Genomic DNA, 27,427 nt, shown 5'->3' with positions numbered 1-27,427 from the left:
CAACGGTCCCAGGCCACCCCAACTCCTCGAGCTACATCTACCCTCGCTCCCGAAGCCGAAAGCCCCATCCAAGCGGCCATGCACGTGGAGCTACGGGCCGTCAGGGAGGAACGAGATAGGCTTCGTTGCGAGCTTGTTGATTCCCGCGCAGAGGTCGCGGACTACAGGGAGCTTCAAACGGAGTTGACTCGAGCACGCGCCCGAGTCGCACATCTAGATCGGGAGATGGCCTGTTTGAGCGCGCAGTTGGACCGAGTGCACAAAAGGGCGCGCAACCTCGCCTACCCCTAGGATTAGCGGACGCGCCCATTTTTGCCCTCGCTCGGACCTACGCCGCTTTCAAGCAGCCACCAAGCGCAAAGGGATGTCGGCTTTACGTTTATGTTCCTTTTTATTCCGTGCGTTGTATTTTGTAAAATTATGGAACTCGAATCTAATCAATGCAATGACATTAGCGTTTCGAAAACTCATACATCTCATACATCTCGTTATCTTATTTATTCTGCACTTGTCATTCAGTATATCGCATGGTCCTTACACGTTCTTGGAATCTAGGTGACTACAACTAGCATCGCACCGCTACCCGACTCGTCAACGTCTTAGAATGGTGGAAGAAGACCGAGTTGACATCTCCGAGGAAATCAACCCATTGGCTCCAACTCTTTCTCAACCACCTCCAACACATGCTCTGCCGCCTTCGACTCCTGCGGGCATACTCCCGGCATACTCAGGCGCCCCTCCGGCACATCTCCCGCCCCTGGCGTCTTCAGGAGCGCTCCATGCACATACCTCACAGACGCCCTCTGCCTCTGAGGACCAAGCCCGCATCGCCGCACTCGAAGGCACGGTCAATCAATTGGCCACAAGCATGGCCGCCAACATGGCGAAACTGTTTGCCCTACTCAAGGGATCTAACCGAGCCTCTTTGAGCTCCACGCCTCCACCAGGACCGGGGCCGATGGCTGATCCAACCCTGTGGGCTCCACCAATCCAAGCCCCAGAGAACATTGAGGTTCCCGCACCGCCAACGCTGCATACATCCACGGTCCACCCCTTCACCAGCCAATTTCTGCCGCCGCCGGCCCCCACGGCTGTCCCTCTTCCACCAACGACCTTCCTATCCTCGAAGCACGTCCTGTCCGCGCCTCCGCCCGTTTCCATACCGGCCCCAGCTATGGCCTACACAGTACCTCCGCCGATGGTTTTCCTGGCGTCCAGTGCACTTGCTTCGACTCATCTTCAAGCTGCGGAGCTTCCTCCCTATCCGTCTCTACAGCCTCACACCGGCCTTTCCTACCAGGCACCGCCCCCTATAAACACCACCTTCCACGAACCAGGCACGCCGACCCATGCGGCCCAGTTCACCTCACCGACGCACTTCTTCCCCGAGGCCGACGCCGAACAGGAGCGTAGATTGAAGCGAATGGAAGAAACGATACGAGCCCTACAAGCGGGTGATGCTCGTCCCGACGCACGCTATGGCGACTACAGCCTATTCCCGGGTATGCGGCTGCCCCCGAAGTTCAAGGTCCCGGAGTTCAAGACTTATGAGGGCACGACGGATCCACGCCACCACCTTCGCCACTACCGAGGGAAGATGCTGCAGTATTGGGAATACGAGGAGTTTGTCATCCACTCCTTCCAGGATAGCCTGTCGGGATCGGCCCTCGATTTGTTCATGTCGCTGAAGGTCGAGGACATCCCGACGTGGGAGGACCTCTCCCGGAGGTTCAACGACCAATACCGATATTGCGCGGAAACGCCCCCCATCCTTCTGGAGCTGAGCACGAAAGAAATGGCACGGGGCCAAAGGTTCAAGGAATACGCTGCCAAGTGGCGTGCCTAAGCAGCGAAGCACATCCCTCCAATAAGTGAACCGCAACAGATCCAGTTGTTTCACTCCACACTAAGGGGAGTGTACTATTCACACCTGTTGGCGCACACTTCGTCGTTCTCCGACCTCATCGAGGCCGGGAAAAAGCTGGATTTGGGGATCAAGCTCGGAAGGATGGAGGACCCCACCAGCAAAGGGGAGGAGTCATCAAAGAAGGCCCCCGCGGCGCCGTCGTCTTCCGGCGGGAGGAGAGCGAAGGAAGTTTCGGTAAACGCCGTCAATACGGCACATCAGGCGCCCCAGCAATATTCAGTGAATCTCACGACCACACCGACCACCGCTCCTACCTACTTTCCTCCGCCTCCACAACACCAACCTCAGTCGATCTACTATTCAGCCCCACCGGTCCCACCGCCGGCGACCTCACAACCATACGACCACTTTGCACCCACCTCCGCTCAGCCCTCTCAACCCAGGCCCCCGGTGTCGAGAGCTCCTCCACCGGCGCAACAGAACTCTACTTCGCAGGGCCAACAGGCCGGCGGCACGCAAAGCCGACCCCGCAAACAATACTCGCCGTTGCCCGCTCCTCTCTCTCACATATATCAGCAACTCTTGGCGGGAAATCAGATTCGGCCAATATCCCCGAGTCCGAACTTCGACCCGTCCGTTCAGGATCAGTCCAAGCACTGCGAATATCATCAAGGCGCGTCGGGGCACACTCTCGACAATTGTTGGAGGTTGCGGGACGAAATTCAGAGGAGGATCGACAGCAACAGGCTCACCTTCAACGCCGTCAAGCCCCCGAATGTGCAGGCCAACCCCCTCCCGGACTATAGGTCGAATTCGGGGCCCTCCATCAATATGATCTCCATATGCGCCTCGGGGAGGGACGAAGAAGCGCAGGAGAAATCCCCTCCCTTCTTGGTCAATTACACTCCCGAAGAACTCATAGTCGGGCTCACGGGACACGTGGCCTCACCGGCCCCGTTCGTCGTCGACATCCCTGCCCGGGAGCCGTACTCAGATAGCAAGGTCCCCTAGACCTACGAAGGAAGTGTTGGGAGTGTTGAGCAGCAATTCAGTGTCATGGGGTGACACGCTCGGGGCGGGTGTATGAGAGCTCGGTGGCCAAGGACAAGGGGAAAGCGCCCGCCTTTGAAGTCGGGGCGACGCCCAAAAGCTCGCCTTTCCCACCCAAGAAGGTGACCGAGGAGGAAGCCGAAGCTTTCATGAAGATCGTGAAGGCTAGCGAATACAAAGTGGTCGAGCAAATGGCCAAATCCCCGGCCCACATCACATTGCTTACCCTCCTCCTCGGCTCGGAACCTCACCAGGAGGCCCTCCTCCAAGTACTGACCGCGGCACAAGTCCCGAAGGAAACACCCCCGGACAGGATAGAGGAGACGATCGGTCCATCTTCTCCAACACCATCTCGTTCTCGGACGACGAGCTCCCGTCCGAAGGATGGTCACACTCGCGGGCGTTGCACATTGTCTGCAAGTGCAACAACTACGTTATCGGCCGGGTCATGATTGACAACGGGTCCGCTCTCAACGTGTGCCCAGTGACCACCCTGAAACAGATGAACGTGGACCTCAATCGAGTCCGCCCAAGCAAGACAGCGGTCCGAGCCTTCGACGGCTCACGCAGGGAGGTAAATGGGGAGATCGACCTCCTCATAGACGTTGGCCTGTGCTCGTTCAGCATCACGTTCCAGGTACTCGACATCCCGAACGCATTCAGCCTGTTGCTCGGGAGGCCCTGGATCGACTCGGCCAGCGCCGTCCCCTCTTTTCTGCACCAACGGTTGAAGTTCATCGTCGAGGAGAGGCTCATTACGGTGAAGGGAGAAGAGGACTACGCCATCTACAAGGAGACGGCGGTGCCCTACATCAGCGTCGGGGACGATGAAAACCTCCCCTTCCACTCATTCGAAATCATTTCCGTCATCCGGGACTACGGAGAGAGTGGACCATCCCGTGCCGATCGCATGATAGGGAAGGTTCTCCTGCGCAACAACTACATTCCCGGCACCAACCTCGGGGCGCGCGGGCAAGGGATCAACCGCCCTATTGAAGTCGAAGGATACAAACACAGGAGAGGACTCGGTTTTCGCCCCTCCTGTCATGAGATCATCGAGGCCCGCAAGGGCAATCATCTTCACCGCCTCGCCGCATACTACGGGAGGCTCAACAGGGGCACTTCAGTCCCCCCGCTATCTCACTTCTTCCCTGGGCCTTCACACACCATAGGAGGCACCCTTGACGGCCCTTCTTCGGACTCCGACGACAGTCCTGCCACTCCGTCAGCCGTGTGCGCCGTCACCGAGGAGATTCCTTCAGGGGTTCACATCCGCTTGGAGCAGGAAAACGAGGAGCTGGACAACTGGACCTCAGTCCCGCGCTACTCGGCTGTGATTGCCGATGTGTAAGGCTTATCTATGCATAGGATGTTCCCCGCGTGTCGGCATAGCCATGCGCCACACGACGGGAGAGAGGGGTTTATATTATGGCTTTTTGTTCACAACATCAATGAAATCTCTCACGCATTTTTTGAATTCCCTCACATTCTTTCTCCCTATCCTATTCTCTATCTCGCAGCGTTATAAATTTTCTAAGACGATTCTCTCGAATTTCCAGGCTCCACTCGAATCCAAATCCTCGATGCTTCGATTCGAACCTATCCCGAGAGCCCCTCGGTGAGCCCCAACCCGTATACTTTGGGGAAGGGCTTCCCGAGGACAGTCAAGTGCCCGAGATAGAAGAGAGTTTGCGTCGCCTCGAAGACCATTAAATCACCTCGGTCGAGCCAACGGAGGAGATCAACGTGGGCACCGAAGAAGAGCCTCGCACCTTGAAGATCGGGACAGCCCTTCACCCTGCACAGCGAACCCGGATGATCGACTTCCTGAAGGAATATCAGGAGGTCTTCGCCTGGTCTTACGCCGACATGCCCGGCTTAGACCCCTCAATAGTCGAGCACTTCCTCCTGCTCGACACCGAGAAATTCCCGCCCAAACGGCAACAGTTACGGCGACAATGGGCTAGCCTTCTTCTCCGCATCAAGGAAGAAGTCGTCAAACAGATCAATGCGGGATTCCTCGAAGTCTGCAACTATTCAGAGTGGGTGGCGAACATTGTGCCAGTGGAAAAGAAGGATGGAAGGGTCCGAGTTTGCGGCGACTACAGAGATCTCAATAAGGCCAGCCCTAAGGACAACTTCCCCTTGCCGCACATCGACGTCCTAGTCGACAATACGGCGCGCCACGCCCAATTCTATTTCATGGATGGCTTCTCCGGATACAATCAAATCTGGATGACCGAGAAGGACAAACTCAAAACGATGTTCACTACGATGTGGGGAACCTTTTGCTACCGCGTTATGCCTTTCGGCCTCAAGAACGCGGGGGCAACTTATCAGAGGGCTATGGTCACATTATTCCACGACATGATGCACAAGGAAGTCTAGGTATATGTCGACGACATGATCGCCAAGTCCAAAGAAGGAGAAGACCACCTAGTCAACCTGAAGCGCCTTTTCGACCGCCTAAAGGAATACAAACTCCGGCTTAATCCGGCAAAGTGCACATTCGGCGCTCGGTCAGGAAAACTGCTAGGATTCGTGGTCAGTGAGCGCGGCATCGAGGTGGATCCGGATAAAGTCAAGGCGATCAAAGAGCTTCCCCCGCCGTCAACGGTCCGAGAGGTGCGCGGCTTCTTGGGGCGACTGAATTACATTGCACGCTTCATTGCAAACCTGACAGATAAGTGCCAACCGCTCTTTCGCTTGCTCCGCAAGAATGCAGCGATGGAGTGGGACCGCGAGTGTCAGAAGGCCTTTGACACCATCAAGGCCTACCTAATTCAGCCACCGATATTGGTACCACCCGTGCCGAACCGGCCCCTCATTTTGTACCTCACAGTACGCCGACAGTCCTTAGGGTGCATACTGGGGCAAGAAGACGAGTCGACACGCACAGAAAGGGCGATATATTACTTGAGCAAGAAGTTCACCGAAGGGGAATCCAATTATCCGGAGATCGAGAAGATGTGTTGCGCGTTGGTATGGGTCATGCAAAGGCTCCGACAATACACACTCTATCACACGATCCGCTAATTGTCAAAAGCGGACCCCTTGCGGTATTTGCTCGATAGCCCCTCCTCCATGAGGAACATCGCAAAATGGCGCTGTCAGTTGACGGAATACGACATAGAGTACGTGCCTCGCACATCTGTCAAGGGGCAAGCCATTGCCGACCACCTAGCAGAATTCCCGATTGACGATGACACGCCGATTAACACGGACTTCCCGGATGAAGGAATCCTCCAGGTAGATGAAGAGAAAGAGGAGCCAACGTGGAAGATGTACTTTGACGGGGCTGTCAATTCCGTGGGATCCGGAGTTGGGGCAGTCTTGATATCCCCGGATGGGCGTCATTATCCGGTCGCAGCAAAAGTGGATTTCTCCTGTACCAACAATGTGGCCGAGTATGAGGCGTGCATTCTCGGTTTGCAAGCGGCGATTGATTTCAAGGTGAAGGAGTTAGAAGTGTTCGGTGATTCCATGATCACAATCTTCCAAACGTTGGGGCAATGGAAGACGAAAGACGCGAAGCTAGTCCCGTACCATGAATACCTTGAGAAGTTGGCGAAGAATTTCGAGAAGATCTCGTTCACCTACACTCCACGCGCGAAGAATCAGTTCGCAGACGCACTTGCGACACTTGCATCCATGGCGAGTATTTCAGAGGGGAACATCGTCGAACCTCTTGAAATCGAAGTGGCCAAAGGCCCGGCCCACTGCAATGCGATTGAAGCGTCCGAAGCGAAGCCGTGGTACGAGGACATCAAGAACTTCTTGCAAACGGGCCAATATCCCCCGTTCGCCGATCGCCGCGATCAAAGACGCTCAGGCGCCTTGCGATGCACTACTTTCTGAGCGGTGAGATACTATACCGCCGCTCCTTTGATTCCACGCTCCTCCGGTGCATCGACGAACACGAATCGCGGCGTCTTATGGAAGAAGTGCACGGAGGAAATTGTGGGCCCCACATGAATGGCCTTATGCTCGTTAAGAAGATCATGCGCTTAGGCTATTATTGGTCCACCATGGAGACTGACTGCGTAAAGCATGTCAGACACTGTCACCGATGCCAAGTGTACGCCGATTAGATTAAGGCGCCGCCCAACGAGCTACGCCCTATGACGGCCCCGTGGCCCTTCTTAATGTGGGGGATGGACGTGATCGGCCCGATCAACCCCAAAGCGTCTAACGGGCACATGTTCTTCTTGCTGGCAATTGATTATTTCACCAAGTGGATCGAGGCTATCACTCTCGCATTGGTCACCGTAAAAGCCGTAGCCCGTTTTCTCAGAAGTGACGTCATTGCCCGGTACGGGGTCCCCGCGACAATCATCATGGACAACGCTAAGAACCTGAACAACAAGGTCATCGACGAGCTCTGTGCACAATTCAAAATCCAACACCGCAACTCCACCCCATACCGTCCCCAAATGAACGGTGCGGTGGAAGCGGCGAATAAGAACATCAAGAAGATCATCGAAAAAATGACGGTGAACTACAAGGATTGGGACGAGATGCTCCCCTATGCACTCTTGGCGTACCGGACATCCATACGGACTTCAACCGGGGCAACCTCGTACTCCCTAATCTATGGCATGGAGGCAGTCCTCCCAATCGAAGTGGAGATCCCTTCCATGAGAATTCTTGCCGAGGCCGAACTTGCAGAAGCGGAGTGGGCAAAGCAGCGATATGAGCAACTAAACCTCATTGATGAGAAAAGGCTGAAAGCGCTGTGCCACGGACAGTGCTACCAACAGAGGATGGCACGAGCATTCAATGCCAAGGTCCGTCCCCGAGAGTTCAGTCCCGGTGACCTCGTCCTGAGGAAGGTTCTACATGTCGCGCCCGACTCTCGAGGAAAGTTCTCGTACAAATACGACGGCCCCTTCATCGTCAAAGAGATTTTCTCCGAAGGAGCGGTCATTCTGAGCGATATGGACGGCACCGAAAATGCCCTCCCCGTCAACGCTGACGCCATCAAGAAGTATTATCCATGAGCACTTGTATGTGTTTTCGTTTTTTTTATTCGCCTGGCTCCGTGCCTGTTTCATTGTAAGACATTTCTGTTCTCGTGAACGAGCGTCAATTCCCGCTGTTTTGTCCAATACTAAGCTTTCTTGAGAGAAAAAAATAAATTTTCTCGCTAGGTCGAAAACCTCTTTGAGACGGCCTAGGCAAAAAAGCTAGGGAACGAGTGGCACGACTTAAAATCCCGCAAAGGGGAGTCGCGGCAAAAGGAGAGCATAAATCATTTCCTCGCTAGGTCGAAAACCTCTTCGAGGCGGCCTAGGCAGAAGCTAGAGGACCCTAGAGGTGCGATCTCGCCCCAAACACGAGGAATCGTAGCAAAAGGTGAGCATTCTTGTGAGAAAAGAAAAAAATCAAATAAAAATACCCCGCTAGGTCCTCACGCATCTTGCGACCTAGGCAAAAGTTAGGGGATAATGTCGGCTCTACCACGAAAGAACAGCAACGCTTCTCTGTGAAGCTACACCGAGTAGTGGTTCAGCATCCTCCGACGCAAGCAAACTCTCTTCGACTCTCCAGGCTCGAGACTAGCCTCGGAATGGGGCCGAATCGACGTATGCTTGATTTGGAGGATCCCATAAGATCCCTCCCATTACCTTTATGCATATATTCTACGGGCTATCCGTCACAAAAAACCATTCTCCGATAATGACACGGCCGCCTTCCAAATGGTCACCGATGTCATATCCCCAACACATCTTTACATAGATTCCTTTACGCGTCGTAGTCTAAACGATTTCGCGTGGCTGACGTCCTTTGTAGGCTTCTCTTTCCCATGTACAGGTACGATCAGGAACCCCAAGGGACGCTCCCCGCCGATGGATTCGCGTCTGCCTCATGTGGCAAGCCGTGCTCTCGAAGCCTTGGAAATCATCGAGGGATGCGCCGCATCGCCCAAACCAACGGTGTTCAAAGAAGGACAAACGATAGGAGATCATCATCAGTCACCGCGCATGAGGCGGTTCAGACCCAAACGCCAAGCGAGCCATATCGCACAACGTTTTCCGCAAATTCCAAATTTTAAATTCCAAACTTTAAATTCCAAATTTTAAATTCCAAACTTTAAATGCCAAATTCTAAATTCTTGTTCGGGTCCATCCCGGTTTCAAATTCCTGTTCGGGTCCATCCCGGTTTTAAATTCCTGTTAGGGTCCATCTCGGTTTTAAACGTCATGTTCGGGTCCATCCCGGTTTTAAACTTCCTATTCGGGTCCATCCCGGTTTTAAACTTCCTGTTCGGGTCCATCCCGGTTTCAAATTCCTGTTCGGGTCCATCCCGGTTTCAAATTCCTGTTCGGGTCCATCCCGGTTTTAAATTCCTGTTCGGGTCCATCCCAGTTTTAAATTCCTGTTCGGGTCCATCCCGGTTTTGAATTTCTGCATTCGGGTTCATCCCGGCTTTTAAATTCATGTTCAGGTCTATCCTGGCCCCTCGGGTCCATCCCGGCTTTTAAATTTCTGTTCAGGTCTATCCTGACCCCTCGGGTCCATCCCGGCTTTTAATTTCATGTTCAGGTCTATCCTGGCCCCTCGGGTCCATCCTGGCTTTTAAATTTCTGTTCAGGTCTATCCTGGCCCCTCGGGTCCATCCCGGCTTTTAAATTTCTGTTCAGGTCTATCCTGGCCCCTCGGGTCCATCCCGGCTTTTAATTTCATGTTCAGGTCTATCCTGGCCTCTCGGGTCCATCCCGGCTTTTAATTTCATGTTCAGGTCTATCCTGGCCCCTCGGGTCCATCCCGGCTTTTAAATTTCCGTTCAGGTCTATCCTCGCCCCTCGGGTCCATCCCGGCTTTTAAATTTCCGTTCAAGTCTATCCTGGCCCCTCGGGTCCATCCCGCTTTAAATTTCCTGTTCAGGTCCATCCTGGCCCCTCGGGTCCATCCCGGCTTTAAATTTCCTGTTCAGGTCCATCCTGGCCCCACGGGTCTATCCCGGCTTTTAATTTCTTGTTCCGGTCTACCCTGGTTTCTTCATGGTTTATCCTGGTTTCTTTCGGGTCCGTCCCGGTCTTAATTTCCAGCGCAATGTCCCGACATGTCCAAGCGAGGTACGAGTAGCAGTGGGGGGGATACGGTATCAGAACTGTCGCCGGGCCCAAAAAGGGGATGCTTATTATGGTCTATGGCTACATCCTCTAACCGAGCATGCAACCAAAGAAGGGCAAGCTGTCAGCACCCCATTTTGGGCCATCGGCTTCCTACAAGAGAATCCCGATCAAGGCCCGGGTTACTATTCATCACCCGGCAATCGGAGGCGAACGTGCGGTCACAGAGTCATGAACGACAAGAGAAGAGCTGGGTCCACTAGAAAAACAGAAGAGAGCCGTCGGAAGAGCAGACAGACAAGGAACCCCGAAAACAGCGGAGCCGGCACTGTGGCACTATTCATCACCGAATCACTGAAACACCGAAAGGTGCCTAATATGGGACTCTAAAAATCCCTCTTAATGCCAAAGTGACCAACGACACGTCCGGTCGCGTTCTGGAGGCATCCCGATTAAGCCGGGACACCCCCGATCTCTCACGGATGCCTTTTCTGATAGGGCTACCGGGGCCCGCTCCACTGACAGGTAAACGGCCCCCCAAAACGGGCCTACAGGCACCCAGGGACCACCGGGGTCGTGAAACAAGCTTCAGACGACCTTTCGGAACTCTACAGGGCTCCCCGAGGGACGTTTCAGTGGTAGCAAACGCCTCCCGGTGTATCTTCGGGGCACGTTCATAGAAAACAGAGATCACAGCGACCCCCGAACACCTCAAGACATTCGGGGAACAACTGAGAAAGCCCGGTCACAAGTCATTAGGTCTTCCCGGGCCAACGGTCTTCGGTCGGGGACAACGAGCCGACGATCTCCCATGAGGCGGAAGGGTCACCGAAACGAACATTGAGGTGCACAAAGGGGCAATCGGGGACCGAGGACGCTCAACTCCACTCCGAATGTCCGAACAGGGCAAAACCAACTCTCGAGGCGCCGAGTCGCCCGAACATTCGTTCACACGACGCATGGCGATATTAGGCTCAATCAAATCCTCTTCGTTCCAGCATTCCAAATCTATAAATTAATTGGGCATCGGAGATCGGACGCGCGTTCAATCGAGTCTCGGGCTTTTTCCGGCTTTTCTCTTAATCGGATGGGACCCACAGCTCAGCCAAGCCAAGCCACCAAGCCACGGCTCAACCCTCCAAGCCACGGTTCGCCCGCAATCAGCCGCGGCTTGCCCTATGGCCGACGGCTCCATGCACTCCCCTCCACAAATTCAAATTTTCTCTTACACACCCATCACTTCCTATCATCCATCCATCACTCCATCACTTCCCCTTTGCTTTCCCCACACTCCACATGACCCAAACCCCATCTTAATCCCTTCTTGAATTCGGCAGCCCCCCATTAGGACCTTTAACCGCGATTAACTCTCCTTAACCGAACCATTAGCCTAGCCTATAAGTTCCCATTCATCATTAGACTTAATCACTTCTTCATTCTCCTTCTCTCTCAAGCCAATCTCCCTCTAGAATCCTCTCAAACTCCAGCCCACTCCCACTCATTCGTCCATCCCGAGCCAAGGCCAAAACCATCGGAAAACCACCCGGTATTCCCGTAACCACCCGACCCGACTTAAGCCAAAGTCACAAAACTTCCTAGCCCACATATTTTCCACCCCCTAAGTCCATTTCCGGGCTTAGATTTCTCATTTGAAGCCTCCATCAACGTGTTTTGGCTGTGAGAAGAACCGGCTCCCTAGGACGCTAGACGCGTGCACCAAGCCTCAACAACGTGCCATCTCACTCCACGACTTTGCCGAGTCGTGCCATCACGTTCAAAGGGTTCCTCACAACCCTCACCCTCTCTCGTGAAGAGGTGGTCACGAGCCGAGGGCCGATCCACCATGCACAACCACCGTTTCATCATTTCTTCTCTTACCGGGTTATTTGCTTTCACACCGAACTTTCTCTCACTGTTTCGGGTTCATCTAGGGCTTGGCACGTTCGGGTTTGTCCACGGACGTCTAGATCTGCCTCTTAGGAGTCCAACGAGCCCAACCTCGCACCGTGCCATGGCCGGAGCTAGCGTGCCGACCCCGTTCTTCCCGAGTTGCCGCGGCTGCCTCCCTCTCGGGTCATCCACTCGTAACTTCAAACCGAGTCTAGCGACTCCCACAGCCGCTTCCCCGACTCTTCTCCTCGTGCAACGAGGCTAGGTAACGTCCTCTACAACTTAGAAGAGCTAGGATCCTCGATGTTTGGTCATATGAAGTGTTAATGTGATTTAAAGTACCCGAATGCACGAAAGTTGCCATTTTTCTTTCGGATCCGGGCTTCCCATGCAATCCCATGCATCGTTACGTGTTTTTACTCTCTTTGTTACGTCCGAACGTTGCATGAACGTGTATGCCATAATGGGAGACGACCTATTTCGAGGTTGGAGAGCCTCTTGTGGTCCGTAAGGGCCACGGAACTCACGGCCATGCCTCCCGAAGGGATGGCCGAGAGTCCCTTTGTCCCTCACGGACGCACGGGAAGCTCTTTCACCCCGAGATTCGTTGATCCCTACCCCTCACTATCTCTAACTGTGATCATGATATGCATGCACGACAGGAAAGGTTCGGGATCTAGGAGTAAAAGAACCAAAGGGGTCGGATGTGTCAAGGGAGGCCCACGGCCATCCTCCTTGCAAGGGGGCCGAGAGGTCCCTTGACCCATTCGAAGCCTTAGGGCTCTTTGCTTCGTGATGCCGTGCTCTTCTCGTAATTTACTTCCGAGTTTATCGTTAAATGAGTCAATGTCGTTTTGTTGATTCCATGAATATGTTATTTTTGAGTGTATCGTATGTTTGTTTATGGAAATAGGGATCGCGCCGACGTCTATTTAATGAAATGCGGGTTATATTACGTGCATATTATATGGTGTATGCGAGGGGCGGTTAGGAACAATGTGAAAGACCTACCGAAACTCAAGCCGGGTCAAGGAGTATTCGGCCACTCACCCTTGAGAGGTGGCCGAATCATCCGTGACCTCGTGGGAGTCTCGGTTGGCCTTTCCATTATTCCAAAGTCGGTCCTTGGAATTGTTCGTAATTACATTTCCTTTTTTATCGTTGTCTATACGTTTATTACTTATTCTATATGTTAGATCCCGATACCACCCGTCGCAACCATAACCGTAACAAGGAACAACAAACATCGAATAATTTCACAAACGAGATAAGCGGGACGTGCTACTCGGCTAATTAAATCACTTGGACTAAATAATTGGATAAATTGGTTATTAATTTGTAAACGCATCGATGATTTACGGAACGGCGAGAATGCCCTTTCTCATTAAAAAGCTCACAATTTCAAAATACCGAGACACGTAACACGAATAAAATAGACGTCTAACGAGTACTTGGGTGCTATGACTCGAGTTCGGGCCCGATTTGAGGCGGCTCGAGTCAAGACGCACGAGTCCTTCTTAGACTTCTTCGTGTAACGCGATCTCCAATTTATACACGAACATTGCAATTTTATCATCCAAGGGCATAATCGTCATTCCGTGACTCACCGATACCCTAGGCTTTAGGGAGTTGGAAACACCTAGAACTATGAACAAGAAAGGACAACCCGTTCGGGTGCGAGTTTCATTCGCGCGGCCCATTTCGTTTATTTTCGGTGTTCCTTTCTTCCTATCGTAGATTCGGTGGGGAGCATTTTATTTCAGTTACAAAACACGAACAACCGGATTAATCATACATTCGGCCTAATCAAACACTAGCTAATGGATAGGCGGAATGATAGATTCCAATCTAGAGTCAAAACATGGGTTTGGCTAATTCGGTGAAGCCGCAGTGTCACCTCACTGAATAAGAATCATAAAACGAACACACACATGTAATCGGCTTAGAACCCTATTCTAGTCCACCATCTATGTTTGCCCAGGTTAGATACGTTGTTTGCCAACCAACCCCGGTTAATAACTGATTAAATCACGTACATTCGGCCTAATATACAACTTGTCTGTATTCACCGATACTTATCAGTTGTTGTCTGTATTTCATCAGTTTCATTAGTTTTCTTCTGTTTTATCCCTGCATTTCCTGATTTGTCGCGATTCGGGCCCGAGCCCATAGGTTACGTGTTACATGGGGTCCAATGCCCCGAATCACCGAATACGAGGTCCAACGCCTCCTATTCCACCGAGCGCGTGCAACCCGAGTGCGGAATGGGATCTAGCCTCGGTTCACAGTCACACTCCGAATGCGGCCTATGTGGAAGGCAAATTTGGATAAGGCGCGTGAAACGGGTTTAGATATCACCCGGGAACTCGATCGGTCCATCAGAAACAGTGGGAACCAACCGACTCTCCTGCAAACCGTTGGATCGATCGGACCCGACCCCCGGCTCTTTGAGCCCGCGTTGCCTTAATTTGTTTATCGGTCGTTTAAAATACACGGTGAGTCAGAGTGGAATATTGGCCCAACGCGAACCGATCGGGTCCATTCACTTATTTAGTTACATTTTGTAATTATTCGAGAGAACATTGTGAGGATTTTATTTGTACATTCACTCATTCATTTGTAAGGATCCCCGATCGGCGAGCGAGAGGTCCGAGTGTCGAACCGGTCAAGTCGGTCTATTGCTACCGAGAGATGAGTAAGTTCGAATACACGCGGTCTCGGTTCGCGCAGGGAATCGACCATCACGGTTCGATGAACTGTAACGCTAAGATAGTGGACAGATTCCTCGACACGCAAGCATACTCATCTTCCGGATTCTTGGCCCAACTTGATCAATTCATCGATTTTACGGTGTCAAAATGGGCGAGGCAAGTGCAACCCTAAATCACGTGGTAAATAAACTAAACGACATGCCTAGCAAACTAGAGTACCGCAAGGGCGTGCGGGATATAGGCCCGCACGTAATAGAACCCCCGAATTCGGATTTTCGGTTCCGCATGACCATTGCCTTAGCATTTAGGTGTACCCCGTACCCCTAGACCCGGGTAACTTGCCAGCCCTCGACCTTCAGGTCGTAAAATGACAGGTGGTGACTCCTTCTCACGTGCGTCCGTCGCGCGTCCCCGGGAAGGTGGACACTCCCAGGCCGCGTTGCACAGGCATCGCGCATGCGTGCCCCGACGAGATTAAATTTGGGTGCGCACAACCATTGCATGAATCGACGCCGTTTTACCAATTCCTTCATATATACATTGTATGTGTTCGTTTGTGAGTTCGGTTGTGCTTCGAGATCTTGGCGGCGTCGGTTTCCTTCCATTTTCACCGAAATATGTGTTATTATTGAGCTCGATGTATTATGTATGCAAGGTACGGCTATAATCGACGTAGGAGACTCTCCATAACCCAAGTCAGGTCAAGGAGAGCTCTCGGCCTAACCCTTGGAGAGGTGGCCGAGTGCCCTTTGACCCTTCCCGGGTTTAGGACGATCTCCTTCGCTGCTTCGGAATCATCCCTTGGAATTAAGTGTATTCATATTTTGCAGTTTTATTGTTGATCATGTGCTAGCCGTCTCCTAGGAGAGTTAGTTTTGGAAGATTATCCGTCAAGTCCACAATTCCTCGATATAAGATCACTACCACCGAATAATTTCACAAATGGGAGAAACGGGAAGTATCATTCGGTTAATTAAATCACTTGGACTAAATAATTGGATAAATTGATTGCTAATTCGTAAGCGCATCAATGGTTCACGGAACGGCAGAAATGCCATTTCTTTAACAGCTCACAATTTCAAAGCACCGAGACGTGTAACACAAATAGAATTGGTGTCTAGCGAGTACTCGCATACTATGACTTGAGTCTGGGCCCATTTTGAGGTGGCTCGAGTCGAGACGCGCAACTCCTTTTTAGACCTCTTCGTATCACGCGATCTTTAATTTATATGTGAACTACACACGTTTTACCGATCAAGGGCATAATCGTCATTCCGCGATTCACCGATATCCTAGGCATTAGGGAGTCGGAAACACCTCGATCTATGGACGGAAAAGGGCAACCAGTTCGGGTGCGAGTTTCATTCGCACGGCCCATTCCATTCACTTTCGGTGTTTCTATCTCCAAATTGTAGATTCGGTGGTGAGCATTTTATTTCTGCTGCAAAACACGAAAAATCGGATTAATCATGCATTTGGCTTAATCAAACATTAGATAATGGATAGGCGGAATGCTAGATTCCAAACTGGAGTCAAAATACGGGTTTGGCGAATTCGGTGAAACCGCAGTGACACTTCACAGAATAGAGTTCTAAAACAAAATCACACATGTAATTGGCTGAGAACCATGTCTTGGCCCAACTCTTTGTTTGCCTAAGTTAGATACATTGTTTGATAATCAACCTCGATTAATAACTGATTAAATCACGTACATTCGACTTAATATACAACTTGTCTGCATTTATCTGTATTTGTCAGTTTTTGTCTGTTCTTCATCATTTTTATCAGTTTTCTTCTGCTTTCCATTTGCTTTTGCTGATTTGTTGCGGTTCGGGCCCGAACCCATAGGTTACGTAATACACGGGGTCCAACGCCCCAAATCACCGAACACGAGGTCCAACGCCTCCCAACTCACTGAGCGCGTGCAACCCGAATGCGGAATGGGATCTAGCCTCGAGTCACCATCACACTCCAAGTATGGCCTATGTGGAAGGCAATTTGGATTGGATGTGTGAAACGTGTCTAGATATCACCCGGGAGCTCGATGGGTCCAACGGTTACAGTGGGAATCAACCGGTTCTCCTGCAGACCGTTGGTTCGATCGGACCCGACCCCCGGCTCCTTGAGCCCGCGTTGCCTTAATTTATTTATCGATTATTCAAAACACACGGTCAGCTAGAGCGGAATATTGGCCCAATGCAAACCGATCGGGATCCATTCACTTATTCAGTTGTATTTTGTAATTACACGAGAGAACATTGCGAGGATTTGTCTGTACATTCATTCATTCATTTGTAAGGATTCCCGATCGGCGAGCGAGAGGTCCGAGTGTCGAACCGGTCAAGTTGGTCTATTGTTACCAAGAGAGGAGTAAGCCCGAATACTCGCAGTTTCGGTTCACGCAGAGAGTCGACCGCCGTGGTTTGACGAACTGTAAACGTTAGGATAGTGAACCGATTCCTCGACGCACAAGCCTACTCATCTTTCGGTTTCTTGGCCCAACTTGATCAATTCATCGACTTTGCGGTGTCAAAACGGGCGAGTCAAGTGCAACCCTAAATCACGCGGTAAATAAACAAAACGGCAAGCCTAGCAAACTAGAGTACCGAAAGGGCGTGCGGGATATAGGCCCGCACGTAATAGAACCCCCGAATTCGGAATTTTTGGTTCCGTATGACCATTGCCTTAGCATTTAGGTGTATCCCGTACCCCTAGACCCAGGTAACTTGCCGGCCCTCGACCTTCGGGTCATAAAATGGCAAGTGGCGACTCCTTCTCACGTTCGTCCGTTGCGCGTCCTCAGAAAGGTGGATACTCCCAAGCCGCGTTGCATAGGCTTCGCGTATGCGTGCTCCGACGAGATTAAATTCGGGTGCGCACAGCTTGGCGACTCCACTGGGGATATCTAGAGGGTTCGGGCTCGATTCCGTTTGCTTGCTTGCATGTTTATTTATCGTTTTCTGTACATTTATTTTAAGCGCATTTATTTCGCACACATTTATTTTACGCACTTGCATTCCATCATTCTAGCGGGTTTCTAGGTACCTCGTCCGAAATCCCACGGGCGCCAAAATAGGAAGCTAGGTTAGTCAGAGGTTCCGAGTAAGGGAATGGATCGAGTCAACTATGCCACCGAACCGGCCCCCAAAGATCCTCGCTCGATTTCAAGGAATTCATACCCTTGAGTCGGGAGCCCCCATCCATAGATAGCACGGTCGCTGTAGCACCGAACCATGCATCGTGCTATGCCTCCATGCAAGCCTTCAACCCGACGCCGACAACAGTCCATCGAGTCGGCCTGCGTGCCACTTGAGTCTTTTCTATTTCAAGAGCGATGTACCTTGTAATTTGTACTAAGCCGTGGGCATTTACTTTTCTCTGCACATATGCATCATGCAATTTTCAAAACACACTAGGATGTCGTTCACGTTGACAAGTCCGAAGCAGATTTTCTTATCGTCTTGGTAAGGGACGCCTCGCTCGGCCTCCTGCCCGCGCCTCGACAAAGTCCACCAGCACACAAGGACCTCACCGACCCAACACGAAATGCGGATGGCGTATACTCTGGGACAGCATGATCGACCTCACCAACATTAGGTTCGATTACCGAGAGGTTGCTGAGAGATGAGGAACTCGTCGGCCAACCACAACTTGGAGGGAGCTCTCCCAAACCCGCGACAAGCTACAGAGATACGATCAGGAGCTCATTTGAGTGAACGCCGCCCTGGAGAGGTCTAGGAAAGGGCCTCATGAAGGCCCACACATGTACTCTAGGATAGATATCTCCGCAAGGCCCTCGCCTAGACCCGGTGCTTTCTGAGGCCGCGCGCGCTCAGACCCCGAGTGTGGTGTCAAATCAGCTTAAGGCTCTATTTTACAAAATTTGCATTGTACTTTGAACCTTTCGAGTGAACGTGAACGACAGCATTAGCTTTTGAAAACTCACGCATTGCATGCATCCTATCCATTTACTGTTTTACACGACAATTAACACTACCATACGGTAGACAAAGTTGTGACCGCCTTTGCAGGTGGACCTCTCGTGGTCCTCACCCTTCCTCCACGGCGAGACGATCAGTAGCTCAAGGGCCAACCATCCAAGCAACACTAACTCCCCATTAATCCCGCGCAATCGATTACGTCATTGCATGGTTGAGCACACGTCCCTCCATGCTACAAGTACTTCCATCAGCACAACTGAGCGTGCCCTTTCCACGTCGTGCGAGCACACCCCTACCTTGCCCATGCACGCATCCTCGACACACCTTGTGCATGTCTCTCAGTGTGCTTGCATGACGCCAACCAGGCCAATTCGCTCCCCTACGCAGTTGCATTCAAATTACGAATAGTTCTTGTTCCTTCATTGCCTTTCCTCTTTCCATTGCAGGAAATAACTGACAAGAAGGCAACTTGAACCTTGAACGACCACAATCAGGACAATAAACACTTCCCATCCAGCACCTTGGAACTTCGACACCGAATCCCAACCCCCCCTCCACAAAAAATCACAGGCAACAGCTCCGACGAACAGAGCATGGCCCTGCCCACCTGCCGCGAAAGTCACTAGAATGGTCACATCACCGACCAGAGAATGATCCCTGCCCACCCTCCACTGTGGCCATCAACCAGCCACTGGGGCAACATGCACTCTTCCGTAAACTCTCTTTTACATTTATTTATATGCATTCCCAAACAAGCTCCCGACTAGAATGAACCACTCAAGTGAGCATTAGAACAATCCCAAAGATCCCCTATTAGTTCTTTCGGGCCTGTTCGACTCGCCTGTCCTTATGGGACTCGGCTCCCCGAGCCTTCCCTAGGACGGCTGCGCATGCCAATCCGCAATCGAGGAAAGTACACCTATGTAGCCCCTAGTCACGGTCTGACCACTCCAGGGTGGTGATGACTAGACTCCCGGAATTGAGTGTCCCTCACGCGCGGCACCCCATGGGTCGCGCGCTGGACGAAGGAATTTCCCATGGGTCCACCTTACATTTCTTACCACATATTCCACCGCATAATCACCTAATGTATCATCCTCTTTGTCATCCTTCACAGGGAGACGTCAGTCGCGGGCAAAGAGCGATGCGCGGGTTCACACCTCCTCGAGAACTCCTATCGGGTCTTTCTTCCTATACTTCAGCAGGGAAGGGCCCGACAAGGATGTACCCCTATGAAGCCGACGACGGAAGCGTTCGAACGAGCCGCATGCCTTCAGCGCAACCGTCTCAATCGACAAACAAGCATGCCCATCGGCTTCGAGAGCACACTTCTCCAGCGTACAACTGATGCTAGAGCCACAAGCACGATCGGGGACGATGATTGTACAAGGCACCCACCACAAGTCACATTAACAATGAAGATCGGGGCATTCACGTTCATCATTCAGACCGAGACCACCTCGAACATCATCTGGCCACGATGAGCATTTCCAAGCGACGTACGCTGGGGCATCCCCGGTTGAAGCTCGCGACAACACGACCTCGGCAAGCAACGTACACTGGGGCATCCCTGGTTAAAGTTCGCCCTGAGGTCGCCATAGTGGGTCACTCCAACAAACGACACTGGAACGCTCCTAGTCATCCACATCAAGAATGGGCATCTTCCACAGCAAGCATCAGGACAACCCCAGTCACACACTCCCTAGGGCAATTTTGCATTTTCTTTCTCTAGACAACAGGGAAAATCACTTGTAAAGATTTCAAGGACGAAGAACACGTAGTTCGGCTTCCGAATGCATGAAGAACAAACACCAAGTCTCCGCGAGGCAAAGCGCATCAAAGCACCCGCAACAACGAAAAAGTCGGGAAAATTAAAACAAATACATGGGGACACGATACAAACCCCAGCTGCAAGAAAAAAACAGAGCGAATAGAAGCCGAAAAAACCCGCCAATGAACAAAACAAGGCACCGCCGAGATATAAAACTCCGGCACCGCCAATTCAAAGAAGAAATCAACAAACCCCGACAAAAAGGGGGAGCAGCAGACGCAACTCCTCGACGGAGACAGAACGTAACGCACTTGGAGGTCGAATTATTCGAACCCTTCGCCCTTGCAAACTTGAAAGACAAAAGAATCGAGCCTACTAGGTCGAAAACCCCTCGGGGCGACCTAGGCAAAAGCTAGGGCAAGAGAGAGGCACGACTGAAAATCCCAAGGCGGGCGGTCGTGGCAAAAGGAGAGTTCATCCCCTTTAGGTTGAGAGGTACGGCCCCAAGGCGGGTGACCGTAGCAAAAGGAGAGTAAAATGAGAGATAAACAGAACAGTCACCCTGGGCCTTCGTATACTGCGCGAACCAGGGATCCCCAAGGAAAATGGCCAGGTTATCTACTCCAACACGATCCCCGATCGGCTCTCCTATCGAACTCAACCGTCCAAGGCGGATTCTTCTTCAAGCACAGCGGGCGACCAAGCACGCAATCCAAACAGTTCAAGACAGCCAACACCAACCGAAGGACGGAAGAGAAGGGGGGGTACATCTCACGGCAAGCGTGAACCCATGTTTCTTTTCAGCATTGGGCAACGTGCTCCCCAAGCTTTCTCTTTTCTCTTTGTCATTGCACAACTCCAAAATGGGTCACAGCCACCCTTCAATCGGCTATCACAAAGCTAAAATCCTAGACATTTCTTTCCGGGAGTCTAGTCATAACACTCTGGAAATAACTAGACTGAGGTCTGACCAAATTTGAACAAACAATTCCCCATGCGGGTTACAAATGCAGCCGCCCTACGGCACCCTAATGAGAAGGGTCCTAAGCTCACGGGCGCGTCGAACAACCGATAGAGCCGCTTGGGCACCTTTGAGAACTTCTCGATATGCCCATGCAAGGCCAAATGGAGTCCCGGAGGCCTCACATCGGGGCCTCTGAAAGCGGGACCCCCATTCGCATCACCAAAGCAAAAACTCTCCACGGGTCGCCCAGGCGACTCGAAACTGAAGAGCACACGTCACAAACACTTCCTTTTACCAGTGCTTACAAATCGCTAGTAATCCCATAATTTACTAATGATGTCAGGATCACAGGTGCAACAAACACAAGAACTACGGTGGACTCTGATTTTCGACCCCTTGGGATACGTAGGCGCTCTACCCCAGAGCTCGAGTCCCTCATCGCACGATCGGGGCATCCCCAGCAAACTACAATCGTCCCTGCGATAAAGCCGGCACCTGGCAGAGCAACAAGCAATCGCCCCAGCAGCAAAGCCGGCTTCCGACAGATCAAACACACCGCCACTCCAGGGGCAAAGCACCGACGAAGCAACTTCATCGCGGCAGCAACGCCAATCTACAACAGATCAACACCTTTGGGACAACATCAGCCATGTACACTCAGTGCGCACCACTGTCCACATGACTAACGAAGAGTTATGCTCTTCTCTGCAGATGCGCATGGAACCCCAAGGGGCATCTTCTCCCTGACGGACTCATATCTACCTCACGCGACGGGTCGTGCTATCGATACGTCGAAAACCGTCAAGGGATGCTCCATGCCACCAAACCACTGACATCCAAAGAAGGGCAAGCGATGGGAGATCATTATCAGTCGTCGCACATAATGCAATCCAGGCCCAAGGCCAAGCGAACCACGTCACGCGGCGCTTTGCGCAATTCCCAAACTAATTTTCGGGTCCATCCCAATTTAAAATTCCTATTCAGGTCCATCCCGGTTCAAAATTCATGCTTTGGGTCCGCCCCGGTTTAAATTCCTGTTCGGGTCCATCCCGGTTTAAAATTCCTGTTTTCGAGTCCATTCCGATTTAAATTCTTGTTCGGGTCCATCCCGGTTAAAATTTCAGTTCGGATCCATCCCGGTTTAAAATTCCTGTTTCGGGTCCATCCCGGTTTAAAACTCCTGTTTCAGGATTTAAATTCCCGTTCGGGTCCATCCCGATTTAAATTCCTGTTTTGAGTCCATCCCGGTTTAAATTCCTGTTAGGGTTCATCCCGGTTTAAAATTCGTGTTTCGGGTCCATCCCGGTTTAAATTCTTGTTTGGGTCCATCCCGGTTTAAATTCCTGTTTGGGTCCGTCCCAGTTTAAATTCTTGTTCGGGTCCACTCGGTTTAAAATTTCTGTTCGGGTCCATCTCGGTTTAAAATTCCTGTTTCGGTTCCATCCCGGTTTAAAATTCCTGTTCGGGTTCATCCCAATTTAAAATTCCTGTTTCGAGTCCATCCCGATTTAAATTCCTGTTCGGGTCCATCCCGATTTAAATTCTTGTTCGGGTCCATCCTGGTTTAAATTTCAGTTCGGGTCCATCCCGGTTTAAATTCCTATTTTGGGTTCCCCCCAACCTGTGAATTTTGTTTCAGGCACAATATCCCGATGCATCCAAGCAGGGTACGAGCAACCATAGGGGAACGGTATCAGAGCAGTCCCCGGACCCAAAATGGGGTGCTTCTTAAAATCTTTGGCTATATCCTCTAATCGAACATGCAACCAAAGAGGGGCAAGCTGTCAGCACCCCATTTTGGCCCACCGGCTCTCGACACGAGGACTCCCGGTCGAAACTCGGATTACTATTCATGACCCGACAATCGGAGGCGAACGCGCGGACGTGGGAGCATGGACTATAGAAGGGAAGCAGGGTCCTCGAAAAGGCTCAGAAGGGCAATCAAAAAGGGAGATGAACAACGTGCCTCGAAGCAACAGAAGCTGGCACTATGGCACTATTCTCACCAGATCGCCGAAGCATCAGAAGGTATCCAATATGAGACTCTAAAAATCCCTCTTGGTGCCAAAATGACCAACGGCACAGCCGGGTGCATTTTAGAAGCATCCTGCTTGAGCGAAGGCACTCCCGAACATTCATAGACGCCTTCCTGACAGGGCTCCCAAGACGCCCGATCCACGAACGAGCAAACGACACTAGAAGACAGGCCTACACACGCCCCAAGACCACTAGGGCCATGGAACAAGTTTCAGATTGCTTTTCGGAACTCATCTTGGTCTCCCGAGTGGATCTCGACCCGAAAAAAAGGGTCTTTTCTACACAGAAACATAGCCAGAGACCCCCTTTAACGAATCGTCGATGCACGAGATCTATGCCAATCAATCCCAGGGACTTTAAGGGCTTAGAAAATGAGCCCTAATCACATTGCACAATCCATTTAGGTTTCCCGAGTACCATTCCAGCAGCAAAAGGGCCCCTGTCACCCGGAATCTAGCGTTTAGAGCTCATTCGGGGAAATGTTGACGTCCGAGCTTCACACCACTCACTTCCTACAACTCCTAGGACTAGGGAAATCATTTCGCCGCGGGCTAAGCAAGTCAATTAGGTCTCCCGAGTGACATTTCAGTGGTCCCGAACGCCTCTCGGCAAACTTTCGGGACTCGTTTCTAACAAACGGAGATCTCAGTGGTCTCCAAACACATCAAAACACTTGGGAAACACTGAGAGAACCCCGTTCGCGGATTCCTAGGAAGTCTCCGGTTATCGATTTCCAGTCAAGGCAGGCAAGTAAACCGTTCTGCCCAAAGCACAAAGCATGCCAACACGAGCAGTATAGCACGCAGAGGCGCGAACAGGCGACAGAAACGGACTACTTCGCTCCGATCATCCAAACGGAGCAAAATCGGCTTTTGAGTCCCCGGTTCACCCGAGCATCCGCTTACAAGAAGCATGCCAATATTAGGCTCATTAAAACCGCATTCGCGCATACATCGATAATTCGTCGTTCAAGCGAACCACCGAAATCGAACGCACGATCAATCGGGCCCCGAGCTTCTTTCGGCTTTCTTCCTAGTCAAGTGGGACCCTTTAGCCAGCCAAGCCAAGCCTCAAGCCGCAAGCCGCAAGTCATGGCTTCTCTCTATGTGTGGCTAAAAGCAAGCCAAGTCTTCCCTCAACCACACACTCAAAATATCTCTTACACATCCTCACATCAATTCCCAACTTTCCATCACTTCCCATCAACCTCCCACTCACTTTCCCCACCTTAATCTTCCCTCCAAAATTCGGATCCCTTAAGCACTCACTAATTGCACTTAGTTTTCACTAAACAAGCCATTAAGTATTCCTTTATAAGCCCATTGCATCATTAACTTAATCACAACTCCTCTTGCACTCTCTCTCTAGATTTCTCACTCAAAAACTCTCTCAAATTCCTCTCAAACTCCAACACTTCGTTCAGCCCAAGCACAGCCCGGTTCAAGGCCAAAATTGCCGGAAAACTCAACCGTTTTCTAGCGACTGCCACTCAACCCGAACCAAACTTCATATCCCACACGTACTTGACCTCCCAAGTCCATTTCCGGTGTTAGTTTTGCCATTTGAAGCTTCCAGCATGCAGATCCAGAACAGTCCAGAATCAGGTCTCTAGGTACTTTCCCGGTTCCTAGGCGAGTCCCGCCCCCCGACTTTGCCCGAAACTTGACCAAACTTCTTACCCCACATGTTTTCGACCTTCTAAATCCATTTCCGAACTTAGTTTTAGCATTCGAAGCTCCAACACACCGTTTCAGCAGGTAACAGAAACAGTACAGAAACGGGCTTCCATAGCCACCCCGGGATCCTCGGCACGCCATTTCTTCCCACGACCATGGCGAGTCGTGCCATCACTTCCTAGGGGTTCTTCACGATCCTCACTCTTCCTTGTGACAAGGTGGTCGCATGCCTTTTCCCTCCTTTCTCCCTTAATAGATTTTTCCAGTTTTTTACCGAATTTCTTTGCATCTTTCAGGAAAATCGATATGTCCAATCCTCATGAAACCACTGCAGGCATGATCCTCACTCAGTTAGGAGTCCAATGCCACCGACCTTGCATTAAGAGACCACCGGGAGCCTCCCGTAGAGTCGTTTCTTCCTCGGGTGCCAGTCGGGGTTTGTTCCTCTGGTTTTCTTTTTTAACTCGAACTTTGCAGGAACGTACAGGTCAGCTCGTGTTGAATCTCGCCACGAGCCACCTATCACCGTGATCTTCAGTCAGTTAGGAGTCCAATACCATAAACCTTGCATCAAAAGACCACAGGGGGCCTCCTGTGAAGCCGTTTCTTCATCGGGTGCCAATCGGGTCTGTTTTGACCCGACTGGGTCTGTCCTTTTTTACTGACCCGACTTTGTTTTTGATTTCCTGAAAATCTACGCATGCTCTCCTCCTAAAACCACCACAGGCGCGATCCTTAGCCTCTTGGGAATCCATCGCAACTGGCCCCGCGCGAAAATTCCATCCCGATCAACCGGTACAGCCCCGACAAGCCAGACTACCAGTCGGGTCTGCCAGTCGACCCGACTACACCGGTTCGGGTCTGTTCGTTCCAGCCGAGTCTCCCGACTCCCTTTGCCACTTCTCCGACTCTTTCCTCGTGTTCCGAGGCTAGGTAAAACTCCTCTACGACTTAGAGAAGATAGGATCTTCGATACTTGTTTGTTATGGGGGTTAGGGTGGTTAACAAACCGAAATGCATGCAAGTTCAAGTTTTTATATATTCCCATACAAACGTACATCGTTTATCACGTTGCACGTCCATATAACGTATGTACCGTGATGGGAAATGGCTAGGATCGAGGTAGGAGAGACGTCTAAGCTATGTTCGAACCAAGGGAACCCACGGCCTAGTCCCAAGGAAGGGACCCGTGAGCTCTCTTGGCTCACCCGAGGCTAGGGCGGCCTCTCCTTCCCCGAAGTTAGTTGGTTCCCGTGTTTTTTCCGTCGTTTATCGCATGTAATGTATTAGTATGACGGGAAAGGATTTAGATCGGAATTGAAGAGCCCGTCTTGACCCGTGTGAGCCATGGAAACTCACGGCCACTCTTGAGGGGATGTGGCCGAGAGTTCCTTTGGACCACACGGGTCCAAGGAGACCTCTTTCACTCCGAAATAGATCTGTTCCCGTGTTTTCGTGTTTTACCATTGCATGAATCGACTCCGTTTTACCGATTCCTTTATATATACATTGTATGTGTTCGTTTGTGTGTTCGGTTGTGTTTCGATATCTTGGCGGCGTTGGTTTCCTTCCATTTTCACCGAAATATGTGTTATTATTGTGCTCGATGTATTATGTATGCAAGGTACGGCTAGAATCGACGTAGGAGACTCTCCATAACCCAAGTCGGGTCAAAGAGTGCTCTCGGCCTAACCCTTGGAGAGGTGGCCGAGTGCCCTTTGACCCTTCCCGGGCTTAGGACGATCTCCTTCGTTGCTTCGGAATCGTCCCTTGGAATTGAGTGTATTCATATTTTGCGTTTTTATCTTTGATCATGTGCTAGCCGCCTCTTAGGAGAGTTAGTTTTGGAAAATTATCCGTCAACCGGTACAGCCCCGACAAGCCAGACTACCAGTCGGGTCTGCCAGTCGACCCGACTACAACGGTTCGAGTCTGTTCATTCCAGCCGAGTCTCCCGACTCCCTTTGCCACTTCTCCGACTCTTTCCTCGTGTTCCGAGGCTAGATAAAACTCCTCTACGACTTAGAGAAGCTAGGATCTTCGATACTTGTTTGTTAAGGGGGTTAGGGTGGTTAACAAACCGAAATGCATGCAAGTTCAAGTTTTTATATATTCCCATACAAACGTACATCGTTTATCACGTTGCACGTCCATATAACGTATGTACCGTGATGGGAAATGGCTAGGATCGAGGTAGGAGAGACGTCTAAGCTATGTTCGAACCAAGGGAACCCACGGCCTAGTCCCAAGGAAGGGACCCGTGAGCTCTCTTGGCTCACCCGAGGCTAGGGCGGTCTCTCCTTCCTCGAAGTTAGTTGGTTCCCGTGTTTTTTCCATCGTTTATCGCATGTAATGTATTAGTATGACGGGAAAGGATTTAGATCGGAATTGAAGAGCCCGTCTTGACCCGTTTGAGCCATGGAAACTCACGGCCACTCTTGAGG

At 51.3% G+C, this 27,427-nt stretch overlaps 2 protein-coding genes across 2 annotated transcripts; both read left to right on the top strand.

The window, feature by feature from the left end:
• Positions 1 to 604: 604 nt before the first annotated feature.
• LOC116205574 (leucine-rich repeat extensin-like protein 5) lies at positions 605 to 2,878 on the top strand. Its single transcript, XM_031538206.1, has 2 exons — positions 605 to 1,605; positions 2,008 to 2,878. The coding sequence occupies exons 1-2, from the start codon at positions 605 to 607 to the stop codon at positions 2,876 to 2,878; spliced, it is 1,872 nt and encodes a 623-aa protein (XP_031394066.1).
• Positions 2,879 to 6,199: 3,321 nt separating this feature from the next.
• LOC116205565 (uncharacterized protein Mb2253c-like) lies at positions 6,200 to 6,775 on the top strand. The gene has a single exon (XM_031538197.1). The coding sequence runs from the start codon at positions 6,200 to 6,202 to the stop codon at positions 6,773 to 6,775; it is 576 nt and encodes a 191-aa protein (XP_031394057.1).
• Positions 6,776 to 27,427: the final 20,652 nt, after the last annotated feature.

The sequence above is a fragment of the Punica granatum genome, chromosome 1 (assembly GCF_007655135.1).
Source record: "Punica granatum isolate Tunisia-2019 chromosome 1, ASM765513v2, whole genome shotgun sequence".
NCBI classification, from domain to species: Eukaryota; Viridiplantae; Streptophyta; class Magnoliopsida; order Myrtales; family Lythraceae; genus Punica; species Punica granatum.
The sequence above is the reverse complement of the archived record's forward strand: the minus strand, read 5'-3'. Positions and strand labels throughout refer to the sequence as shown.